Here is a 12,272-nt window from a genome sequence, read left to right on the forward strand (position 1 = left end):
TTTTTAAAATGGGGACCCCAGACCCGGATGCAGGAGTCCAGGACTGGTTTCACCAACCCCATAGACTGAGCAAAATCACCTCCCACTTCCCGTTCAGTACTCCCGTTTAGCCCTTTCTGCCATGGCATCGCACTGGGCGCTCATGCTGAGTTGTTTATCCACGGTGACCCCTGCATCATAAATTCTCAAGCCAGAAGTGGGGTCTAGTGGTTAGAGCTGGCGGCTGGGTGTCAGGGTGCATCTGGCCCTGTTGTAAGGGATCCAGAGCTGGAGTTTTTAACATTGGGAGGGGGCGGGGAGGGGGGATATTGTGGGAGAATCATGTGAGCTGGATGTTTCTGCTCAAATTACTGCCATTGTTAGGTTTCAGAGTAAACACCCATTGAGGTGAACAACAACCCTTTACACCCCTCTCTGGGCTGTCATCTCAGGCTGTCTGCAGACTTCCACGTTCGGAAGGTTTTATTCACAACCGTAAGGGGCCCTGACTTCAGCGGCGATCTGGGAGTCAGGACTCCAGGGGTCTAGATCCAGCTCTGGGTTGAGCTTGCATTTCACCTCCCTTTGCAGGAAGCAGCGAGGGTCTCCAGAGCAGCGTTTGTGTTTTGTACAGCACCGGGATGCTGAGCGTTCCTGTGCCGTCCCCATCCGTGATGCAGAGCTGGTCCCAGCGAAGGGGAGGAAGGCTGTCTGCCCGCCATGCTTACAGGCAGTCCATGAGTCGACTGGATGCTGGTGAACACAACGCTCTCACCTGTGGTGCAGGAAATGCTGAATGGGTGTCTCTCCCGTCCCAGGAATCCACGTTCTGGGAACCCGCCCCCTCAGCCTTTTCCTCCCGTGGGGGGGGATTTTGGCAGTTGCACAACCCTGGCGGGGGAAAGGTGCAGGCCGTCGTCAGAGTGCACCGCAGAGAGGTAGGAAGTGCCAGCCTCCTACCTCCGCTGGCTTCCTCTTGACGAGATGACGTTTCAATCCACACAGCAGCTTGCTAAGCGGACCTGGGTTTTCAGTTTTACTCAGCTCCCGGCTAAGCAGCGAGCGGAAGCCGCCAGCTTTTCAAAAGCATCTGGCACCCAGCGGCTCCCTCCCAGAGCCATGGAGGATCCCTTTCCCCACGGGGAACAATGGCGTATTTGCCCCCCCCATCACCACCTCTCCCACCTTATGGGAGCTGCTGGGGGCTGAGCACTTTTGCAAATCTGGCGCCTTCGAGCGCCACCTGGTGGCCCTCTGACCCACCCTGGTTCTCATCACGTGAGCTTTGCAGTCTGGGGCGTGGTTTGAAGCGCGCTAGTGACGGTGAATTTGGGTGGGGCTGGTTATGGCATTACAGTCTCTGATCCTCTGGTCTCCTGACTCTGCCAGGACTCAAGTCCGGCCCTGTGTACCCTGTTAGAGCAGGAGACACCCAATGGAGCTGCTGCCTTTTGCGTCGCATGCAAGCAGAGTTCAGTCTTTGAAGCAACGCTGCATTGTTGTTCGTTTTGTGATGCACGTTCGTCGGGGGCCAGCAGTTGCAAGCAGCGGGCGAGTTTGCTCTCTGCCTTCAGCTCTAACTAGTTCAATGCTTACAAGTGACACTAAGAAAAGACCCAGAGTCCACCGCGCTGACTTCTCTTCCCATGGGGAGGCCTCAAAATCGGCTCCCACTTGGCAGAGGGGCGACAATATTAACGCCCGAACCCAGGCTACGCTGCACTTCCCACTGGGGCTATTGCCAGGGGGAATTACGAGTCTAAAACGGCCCGTGAAGACGCAGCTGGCGGTGAGCAAACGGTGCCAGTTTGCAGGCTGCTAAGCCAAGCCACAACCTCCCCATTCACCAAGCACCAGTGACCGGGAGCCATGAAGATATCAGGCAGCATTGACTTCGAAAGCCGTAAATCCCCAGCAGCGTCTCGCTTTGCAGGGGTCTTTCGGAGGCACTGCCAGGGAAATCCCACGCAGCACAGCAGGGTCTGGCCGCACGTCGCGGCACGGCACAGCAAGGCGGGGAAAGAGAGACGGCGTTGGAGCCCAGACAGAAGAAGTGATTTGGGAAGTCTCTGGTTGTGGGGGGCGCTGGAGCCGAAGGGCCAGGCCCTGCACTCCCCGGGGCTGCCTGCTTGATGAGGGCGAGGAAAATGCCCCTTCTCGGGAGCAGGGGATGGGTGTGTATGCCGGAGAGGGGTCTGCATCTCTCAGGAGCGCTACCATGGCCGGACAGATTCCCTGACACCTGCCTGCCCCCTGGAGACTGGGAACGGTTAGGACAGCTGCAGGACGGGGAGGAAGCCCGGCTTTTCTAGGGCATCTGTGCCTGTTTGCTGCCTAGTCAGGAGCTCTCAGGCCCGTGTGCAGCAATAAGGGATGTTTTCCCAGCTAAACTCCACCTGGAGACCTCACTGCCGTCACCATGGACAGCGACAATGGGGCAGGCCATTAGCCGGGCTGCTTTACCAGGGAGAGCTCAGTGGCCAGCTGCTTCCAGGGGATCCCAGCCAGGGCAGCTCGGAGTGCAGCACAAACCACAAGGCAGAAGCTCGCTCATGACCACCACCACCACCACCCCCGTTCCAAGATCCAAATGGAGCCGGACAATGCGTGCACGGCGCATTAACCCTGGGGCCTGCTGGGGACTAAATTAGCTCTGCACTTGCCCGAGGTTCATAGAATCAGAGAATATCAGGGTTGGAAGGGACCTCAGGAGGTATCTAGTCCAACCCCCTGCTCAAAGCAGGACCAACCCCAACTCAATCATCCCAGCCAGGGCTTTGTCAAGCTGGGCCTTAAAAACCTCTAAGGATGGAGATTCCACCACCTCCCTAGGGAACCCATTCCAGTGCTTCACCACCCTCCTAGTGAAATAGTGTTTCCTAATGTAGCGATGTGAGATTCACCGCTGCAGCGCCTCCCGCTGGTCGCCTCGGGAATTAGCTCATCCAGCCTCCAGAGCGCCCCCTGCAGGCCGGTGCCCCACTGCCGCTGGGCCCCCGCGTCCCTCCCTGGACTCCGGTGCCCCGTTATCTGGAGTGCTGCCCCCTGGCAGTAACCCCTCACTCTCAGGGGAACCCCCACCTCCTATCCCCACCTCTACTCAGTCTAAGGCCACTGCCAGTCATTGTCGAGCCCCCACGCCCTGGGGCAGACCACAGATCAGCCTACTCAACACCGGCAAGGTTGGGTTTGGACCTGCAGTCTTTGCCTACCCCTGGGCTGCCCTCCGCAACCCCCAGAACCCACGGGGCTTCTGCTAGGCCGCAGCCTGGGGCTTTCCAGACTGGAGCTCCCCAGCTCCTCTGCCTTTCCCCAGCCCTGCTCCACTCGGGTACTCTGCTCAGGTCCCTCGCCCTCTACAGCTGGAGAGAGACTGCTGAGTGCCTGGCTCCCAGCCTCTTATATAGGGCCAGCTGAGGCCTGATTGGGGCGTGGCCCGGCTGCAGCTGCTGTCCCTGCCACAGCCCTCTCCCAGGGCTGTTTTAAGCCCCTCAGGGCAGGAGTGGGTGATCACCCCGCTACACCTAATATCCAGCTAGACCTCCCCCCCTGCAACTTGAGACCATCGCTCCTTGTTCTGTCATCTGCCACCACTGAGAACAGCCGAGCTCCATCCTCTTTGGAGCCCCCTTTCAGGTAGTTGAAGGCTGCTATCAAATCCCTCCTCACTCTTCTCTTCTGCAGACTAAACAATCCCAGTTCCCTCAGCCTCTCCTCATAAGTCATGTGCTCCAGCCCCTAATCATTTTTGTTGCCCTCCTCTGGACTCCTTCCAATTTTTCCACATCCTTCTTGTAGTGTGGGGCCCAAAACTGGACACAGTTATTACCTAGTGTCACATAACAGGCCACGTATGCACCCTCCCCGAACAACAAGCGCTGCAAGAAACTAGCAGCAGGCACCACGCTTGCAGGCGGGGGAAGTCCCCCACTTGGGACCCTGAAAACAAAAGGCAAGAGGGAGTGGCTGAGCGAGGCAAAGGTTTATTGTCGAGGTGCTGGGGGGGAGGGTCAGGGGGAGTTGGGGTACGAGGAGGCGAGGTACCGCTTGCCTGCGCCGTACTCCGAGTTGGTCCAGGAGTAAGTTTGAATCTGAGCCGATTTCCCGCTGAGGCTGAGCGTGCACCTGCAAGGAGATGGACGTGAGGCCGCTGGGGAGGCCGTCCAGAACCACGTCGCCCTGAGTGCGCCCCGCAGGACGATACAAACGTGTCCCCACGTGTGGTATCTCTTAGAAGCCTCACAGTGTTTAAGCCAATCCTGTGTTTTGAACACTTGGGGTTGGCAATGCTGAGAAGGCTGGAATCCTGATCCCAAACCCCCTGCTCTAACCACTAGGCCCCACTCCCCTCCCAGAACTGGGAGAGAACCCAGGAGTCCTGACTCCCATCCTCCCCTGCTCTAACCACTAGACCCCACTTCCCTCCCAGAGCTGGGAGAGAACCCAGGAGTCCTGACTCCAGCCCCTCTAACCACTACACCCCACTCCCCAGGAGTCCGGACTGCCGGCTCCCCCTGCTCTATGATCACCTTTGCCACAAAAGCCTGTGGGGAAGGAGACATTAGCAAGCTTCTCAAAGGGTTTTACGCACAACGAAGAGTTTTTTAAAAGTACAACAATTGCTACCAGAAATGACCTGAAAGTCCGTCCCCCTGAGCCGGTGCCTCTTTGGGGACAACACCCCCACTGGGGCCCGGCCTACCTGGTACTGTCTCTGATACTCACAGCTTGTTGGGTCTGGTTTTGTAGCACAGCGTGTACACGGCCAGCTCAAACTCGGGGCTGGAGCCGATGAAGAAGGAGCCGACGCTCTTCAGATAACCCGTCCAGCGGTACTGGAAGGCCATGATGTCAGGGTAGCCAGTCCACTGCAACCAGACAAGGGGACGCAAGAGGTGGGTGCCCCTGGCAGGGGGTACTCTGGGCTGTCTCCGGTTGGAAACTATCTCAAGAGGGTGCATGGGATAAAGGACGGCACCGGTTCGCTATCCAATGAGCCAGCGCCGGGCAGGGACACCGGGCAGGGACGCCGGGCAGGGACGCCGGGCAGCCCGCTCGCCAGCCGACAGCTGGACTGCGATGGCTCAGGACTCCATGGGAGGAGACTTTGTCCCCCCGTCTGTGCTGGGCCTGCAAAGGGACTCACCAAGCCCCCCTCACCTCGCCACTGGGACTGAGACTTGATCCCAGACCCCTCGTGGGGCCAGGAGGCAGCAGGTCGAGCAGGTGAGCAGAAAGGGATCCTCCCTCCGGTCTAGGAGCCATGCTGAGCTGGGCCGGGCTGGGAGCCGCCTCCCCCTGGATCGGGCAGGTAGGAGTCGTGCCGAGGTAGGCCCAGTGGACGCCCTCCCCCCAGCACTCACAGGTCCATCGTAGCTGTAGCTCAGGTAATTGATCTGTCCGTTCTTCTCCAGCTCGTAGTAATGGACCCAGTTGTGAAAACCTGAGATTTTCCCGCTCTTGATTTCACCTGCAGGCGAGAGGAAGCAGAGCTGGAGTCCCGGCCTGTTTCTGGCTCATTTCCCATCCTGCCCCAGAGCAGGCAGCGTCACCGACGGCTTCCCGCAGTCCCTGTGCCCTTCCCAACGGGCCCCTCAGCTTCTTCCAGCCTCTCATCACTTTCCCCTGAGTCCCCATCCCCCCGGGGATTCTGAGCATACGCGGGGATCCGTGAAGTTCTCCGGTACAACTGCTTGACCGCAAGGCACTTTAGGACAATCGCTCGCGGGGCTGTATCTGTCTGTTCAGCAGGGACCTAGAACATCTGTCGTCTCGACACCGTGGGTTACGTGCTAATGTGGGTCGGGGTGAATTAATATCCTGTTGAGTGGCTGAGAATAACTAAGTGTCCTGACCTGAGAAATGCTGTCCAAGGTAAAAGCCGGCCCGAAAAGACCCAGCGTTAAACTCAGAGCCATGCAGCTTATGGCCAGGAGGGTCCACCAGATCATCCGGAGTGATGTGTGTATTGCAGGCCACCAACACCACCCCGGGACTCAGTACAAGGGGGTTATCCTCAGGAAATCCCACCCTAGGCTTGGCTATACCACTTATCAGACCGGCACATCTAGTCTGTTCCATTTCAGCTTTCACGTCAAACTGGCCCCTTGGCATATTCCCAATGATTGACCTCCCCCCGATCCCCCTTCACGCTTGTATGATTGGCAGAAATTACATCCCCAAGATTGTTCCCAGCGACCTCTGCCACTGGCCTGGTGGGCGAACGTGGGCCAGGCGCATCCCTGTCTGTGCCTCAGTTTCCCATCTGTAAAAGGGGGCTAATGATACCAGCCTCCTTTGGAACACGCTTGGAGATCTGTGGATCCAAAGGGCTGTCCCCAGAGCTCGGGCTGCTTCTTCTTAAACATGTGGCCTGATTTTCACAGAGGCTGACCTGGGGCCGGTTTTCAGCAGGTCAGCCCCTCTGCAGATGAGGCTGCTTGCTCAGGAACCCGAATATTAGGGGCCAGATTTTAGCCCCCCCCCCGCATTTGACGTTTCTGGTTCTAGTGTTTGGAGGGGGGTTCCCTCCAGCAGAAGGGGCTCTGCAAGTGGGCGTGCCAGAGCCTCGGGTTTGTTCATGTTTCCGACAGCCCCCGGAGCTGTGGATTTGTGTTGTGCCCTCATCGGAGCTCTCCCCTCGCCGCCCCGCGAGCAGCGCTGTACCGTGGAAGACGTGTTCGAAGCCAGAGGAGTCCATGGCCGCTCCCTTCGAGCGCGAGTAGAGCCCGAACCACATCTTCTTCAGGTCTGCCTTGAAGTCATTCTCCGACAAATAGATACCTGGCCCGGGGAGAGAGAGCGGGTGTCAGAGCGGGTCTCCAGCAGGGCAATGCAGCTAGCTCCCCGGGGACTGAGCTGGGGAGCTCTTCCATAGCCCAGCTGTGCGAAGTGGGAATGTTCTTGATGTGTTATTTGAATGCTGAGTGGGGAGTATTAACCTGGAAAGGTTGCAGGGGAGTTTTGCTGGGACTGCCTGCATTGGGGAAGGGAGCATACCTGAGCGTGTAACATGAGAACCCAGAAGGGGGGTTGGAGGCCAGGTGACACCTCTGCCCCGGGAAACTGGACAAAGGACAAAGGCTGGGAGAGGAGCCGGGGAAAGGGCAGAAAGGAGACTGCGGAAGGGAGTTTCAGGTTTGGAGCTGGCTGGGAAATAAAGAGGGGTGCCCCGACCAACAGGGCTGTGGCTTCCCTGGGGCCCCCAGATGGACCTAACTAAAGGGGGTCCTGTTGTCTGTATCGGCAAGACCTGTTTTGGACTGTGTTCCTGTCGTCAAAATAAACCTTTTGTTTTACTGGCTGGCTGAGAGTCATGGTGAATCGCAGGAAGCCGGGGGTGCAGGGACTGGTCTTGCATCTGAAGAAGTGAGGTTCTTACCCACAAAAGCTTATGCTCCCAATACTTCTGTTAGTCTCAAAGGTGCCACAGGACCCCCTGTTACTCTTCACTTGTAAAAACTGGTGAGGCCCAGAGCGATCGGATGTTCCTCCTTGCTATTGAGAACATCAGACCCTCGTAGCCGGGACACAGGCCCTTCTCCCCAGACGGAGGCTGCCTCCCCTCCAATCCCACGCCCTCTCCTCTCTGAACATGCAAACTGCCCCTCGGCTGCACATTTCCCTCCTCCTTTGTCACTCCCAGCTGGCAGACTCCCGTCGGGGGCAGGTGCCAGCTACTCTGTGTCACACACGCCCCCCACTGGCAAGCAGCGAGTTCCCCGTGTGCCTTCGTTTTAACAGCAGCCTTGTCTTTAGTGGCCTGAATCTTCCCATTCCTGCCTCAGAAGCCAAGCACCAGGACGCAATGTGCTATTTGTGACAACTGCTCGCGGCGAGCAGCTGAGCGGGGAGGGACAACCGGAGCGCTGCGGATGCCGGCTCTCACAGTCCGCTTTTGAGCGCCGTGCTTGGTATTTAGCAGACGGTGCATTGGGAAATACACCAAGAAACACATGTTCCTTCTCCAACTGATGCGCTCAGTGAGCTTCACAGGCGAGCGCCGGCTGTGGTGAGAACAGGCAGTCCTGCTTGCCGGCGCTGGCGGCCAGCAGGTGCCGGGAGCTGCGTTCGGCTCGGGTGGGAGCTGAGCTAGAGGGACAGGCATTCTGCAGAGAGCCAAAACTCCCGCCCAGCGGCCTCACGTTGGGGTGGACAGTCAGCTCCTCCACACAGAGCAGAACCCAGTACAAATCGGCTCAGCGAGGGGAGGCAATTCCTTGCTTGGACTCCTGACGGCTCAGCCTGTCTCCATGGCACCTGGCAGAGCTCCAGGATCCTGCACTGAGCCTAGGCCCCTCTATGGTCCCTCTAGCGCCTGGCGGCAGACACAACCCATGTCATCACCCAGCTGTGCACCACCTGCACAGTCGTCGCTTTACCTTTAGAAAGAAAGAACTGGGTCAGCTTCTCCATCACCTGGGTCTGGAAGATTTCATCCAGGAAAGCGTCCACCTCCTGGCTCTCGGAGGTGGTCACCACCTCCTCCTTGCCCGTCATGCGTTCGTAGTTATTCAGCAGAGCCAAGAGCCTGGCAAAGGTGGGCTTGGAGAAGAGGGCATCCTCGTCCACGTAGCTGAAGAGCCTGGCAGGAGAGCAGAGAGAGGGGTTTAGGGATACTGCTCCTGGTCACAGACCCAGCCGGAGAATCGGAGGACAGATAGCTCTGCCTTAGGTACTTATCTGGGCCTCATCACCAGAGCATCAGAGGGCCTCACAATCTTTAATGCATTTATCCTCACCACCCCTCTAGGGCAAACTGAGGCAGAGAGACTAAGTGACTTGCCCCAGGTCACACCAAGAAGTCTGTGGCGGAGCAAGGGATAGAACCCCAGTCACCCAAGTCTCAGGCTGGTACCCTAACCACTGGACCATCCTTCCTCTCTGACCAGAGACTAACTAGTCCCTCTCGGATAGTTATAAATGGGATCTGCAGAAGGAGGCACCCCTACCAGAGAGTTAGAACGAGGCCTAGGTACCACTTCCATCCCCCTTTGTGCACCCCCATACCCTGACCAGACCCGTTTGCCGCATGTGCGTGCTACCTCGCAGCACTCCTCTCTGTCTGCCCTGCGGGAATGTCTACGTGGCTGTGGAAGGTTCTGCCCATGCAAGGATCTGGTGTAACCTCAATGCACCCTCCCCCCTGATCTGTACATCCCACACACGTGGGTTTCCCAGCACCCCATCCCCAGGCCCTCACTTCTGGCTGGCGTAGTCTTGGCCTGCCCCGGTCTGGTCAGAGGAGATCTTGTGCTGCAGGTTGAGGACGATCTCGTGGCTGGTGGCCTTGTTCACGTCGGCAGAGTACAGCGTCTCAGAGACACTCTTGATCTCACTGTCGGAGACAGAGTAGAACGAGGGGACCTCCCGCGGCTCACCTTCTCCTGGGATGGCAAAGAGAGACGGACCAGAGTTCACTATGGCCTCGCCCCCATGGCCAGATACTAGGGTCATGGGCTAGAAACATGGACAGAGGAGCACGTACAGCACAAGTCCCCAACTCCCCTCTTACCCAGCTCAAAGGGGTAGCTGGCTCACTGAAGGCATGATGGCTGGTTTATTCAGTTCATCCAGCTAATGTGCTGATTGGAATAGTCAGTAAGCCATCATTGTTATGGAATAATTACTCCCAAGGAACGCTGTGCAGGCAATATAGCCAAAGAGGAGACTCCAGCTTCCCTCTTCCATGTGCTCCATTCCTAATACCCAACTGTCTATACACACCATTCTCCCTGTGTCTGAGTAGGGCCTACTTCCTCTCATGTGTGTGAGAGAACCCAGCTCCGACCATCTGGAATGAGCTCCGTCTACCCTCTTTTTCCTTTCACACCTCGGCTTGGCCTCTATGCTATCCTCTCCCACTGCGGCTATTTCACACTACCTGCTGATTGCAGGATGAAGCTGCGTTTCCTCGATTTTCCATTCCAGATATGGACGAAGCCCATCGACACAGACCCGCTTCCAATCACTTTCACCTTTCTGGGGGTTTCTTAAACTTTCCCTCTCTGCTTGATTCCACAGCTGTACAGAACAGCCCCAGGACTCCCTCTCCGGAAGGATTGATCGACGGGGGCCTGCTTTACACAGTGGATCGGGAACCAGGACTCCTGGGTCCTTTTATCCAGCTCCGCCACTGACTCACTAGAAGACCTCGGGCAGAGCATTTTTCTACGTGCCTCAGCTTTGCTCCTCTATCCAATGGTGAGGTGGATACTGACCCAAGGCAGACCCTTGGCGACAAGAAGGGGAAATGACACTGTTAATGTAATATAGCTGGGAAGCAGGAGATGTTGCTTCTCTCTCTTTCGCGCCCCAACGCCGTCCTTGGGGTGCGTGCAAGCAGAGATGCGCCGAAGCAGCTCCCCATCCTGGAGGCAGCTGGCCCTGACTGCCCCATATCACCTGCCCAGCGCACAGCAACACTCAACTGCCTTGAGAGCAAATCATGCCGGAGCTGAAATCCCATCGGAGGCTTTGCCGCCAAGAGCGCTATCCATGGATTTTTAATGAGCCCTAAATGCCCGTATCTCTGGGAGCTCGGGGGAGAATCTGCTCCCGTCTGTAGATATGGCAGCCAAGCCTTCGCCTTTCAAGTTAGAACTACAAATCTGACCTTAATTATTCATGAAGGTTCTTGGGATCCCGGCTTTCACTCTTTGCTACGCATTTGCTCTACGCGAGTACACAAGGGAAACAGGGAAGCGTTATTTCTGCCTTTGCCGGAAACTCCACGGACAAGTTCTCGGCACAAACAAGCAAGCAGCCGACCACGAAACCAGATGGAAAACAACATGGGTGAAATCCTGCCCCCCTTGAAATCAGTGGGAAACCGCCTGTCGGCTTCCTTGAAGTAGGATTTCTGAAGCGCTCGTGCATAGGTGGCTACGACTTGATTTCACGGGTTTGATCAAGTGCACGCGACACGGTGATTATTTGCACAAAGTAACCTGCAGGGGGGAAGAGCAGCTGTCGTCGATGGTGAACATACCCCAGGCTAGTAACGTGTTAAGCAAAGAGTGATTGCAAGCTACTCCTGCAGCAAAACACAAAGCGCTCCCAGAACACAGAGTACAGACCCAACTGGAGAAGCGCCCCAAGTGTCGATTTTGCTGCCGCGCTTTAGAACTAGACCATCCAGCACTGAAGTGGGAACAGACACTCGGGAAGTCTGGCGGTGGCACGTATAATGGCAGCAGAATCCGTTTAAAAACTGGGGGCCGATTCTGGGTGCGGAGCACTTTTAAAAGGTGGCCTGAAGTGTGAGCAAAGAGGTGGGTGGTTTTGCCCAAATTTGTCCCCGATGATGGCCAACGGCAGCTTTTCACGGAACAGATTTTTGTCTATTTTTTTCAGAGAGTCGTGGATGTGAAGCCCAGAAGCGACCATTAGGAGCAGTCTGACTTCCTGCGTAACACAAGCCCGGGAATATCACTCAATGAGTCCTGCATCCAGCCCATGCCTTGTGGCCGAGCTACCGCATGTATTTTAGAAAGCCATCCAATCTTGATTTAAAGCTGTCAAGGGATGGAGACTGCACCACATCCCTTGGTTGGTAAATTATTCTACAAGGGTAAAATTCACTCCTATGCAAGAGGCCAACATGGGGCCTTCTGAACCACTTAAGAAGTGAAAAGTAAGCAATGCTTAGACCAGGGGTCGGCAACCTTTCAGAAGTGGTGTGCCGAGTCTTCATTTATTCACTCTCATTTAAGGTTTTGCGTGCCGGTAATACATTTTAATGTTTTTAGAAGGTCTCTTTCTATAAGTCTATAATATAGAACTAAACTATTGTTGTATAGAAAGTAAATAAGGTTTTTAAAATGTTTAAGAAGCTTCATTTAAAATTAAATTCAAATGCAGAGCCCCCCGGACCGGTGGCCAGGACCTGGGCAGTGTGAGTGCCACTGAAAATCAGCTCGCATGCCGCCTTCGGCACGCATGCCATAGGTTGCCTACCCCTGCCTTAGACATTGCTCCGGCCTGAACAGGGCTGTATTTCGCTTTTGCAAAATCAGAGCTTTGGGCATCTGCGTTCACGCAAAAATGGCTCGTTATAACCCATCATTTTTGCCAGGCTATGGGGCAGGAGAGAAATCTCACCCTGAATCACCTTTTTGTTATCGTCACATAAATCCAAACGGGATACACTTTAGTTTTAAAAATATTTTAAAAATCTGCTCTTACCCGGAAAGGAGAGCTGGGTCCCAGATGTTAAACAGGGCAGGAAGCAGACCAGCACAAGAATGCCCTTCATCTTGGATGGGCTGCAACCTACCTGACACCGGAGCAGC

General features: G+C 56.1%; 1 protein-coding gene across 1 annotated transcript; it reads right to left on the minus strand.

Moving 5' to 3' along the window:
- Positions 1-3,946: 3,946 nt before the first annotated feature.
- Positions 3,947-12,272, minus strand: LOC128828533 (uridylate-specific endoribonuclease D-like). Its single transcript, XM_054013274.1, has 7 exons — positions 12,166-12,272; positions 9,182-9,365; positions 8,361-8,563; positions 6,646-6,762; positions 5,343-5,449; positions 4,705-4,847; positions 3,947-4,104 (listed from the first exon to the last, which is right to left on the minus strand). The coding sequence occupies exons 1-7, from the start codon at positions 12,233-12,235 to the stop codon at positions 3,990-3,992; spliced, it is 939 nt and encodes a 312-aa protein (XP_053869249.1). The 5' UTR covers positions 12,236-12,272; the 3' UTR covers positions 3,947-3,989.

This window comes from Malaclemys terrapin, chromosome 23, assembly GCF_027887155.1.
Source record: "Malaclemys terrapin pileata isolate rMalTer1 chromosome 23, rMalTer1.hap1, whole genome shotgun sequence".
NCBI lineage: Eukaryota > Metazoa > Chordata > Testudines > Emydidae > Malaclemys > Malaclemys terrapin.

What these genes read in the sequence shown, in the direction of transcription:
- LOC128828533 (XM_054013274.1), bottom strand. Translation starts at nt 12,235, where the DNA reads ATGAAGGGCATTCTTGTGCTGGTCTGCTTCCTGCCCTGTTTAACATCT. An exon ending in GACCCAGCTCTCCTTTCCGG is followed by an intron (nt 9,366 to 12,165) that starts GTAAGAGCAGAT and finishes TTGCCATCCCAG; the next exon opens with GAGAAGGTGAGCCGCGGGAG. An exon ending in CAAGACTACGCCAGCCAGAA is followed by an intron (nt 8,564 to 9,181) that starts GTGAGGGCCTGG and finishes CTCTCCTGCCAG; the next exon opens with GCTCTTCAGCTACGTGGACG.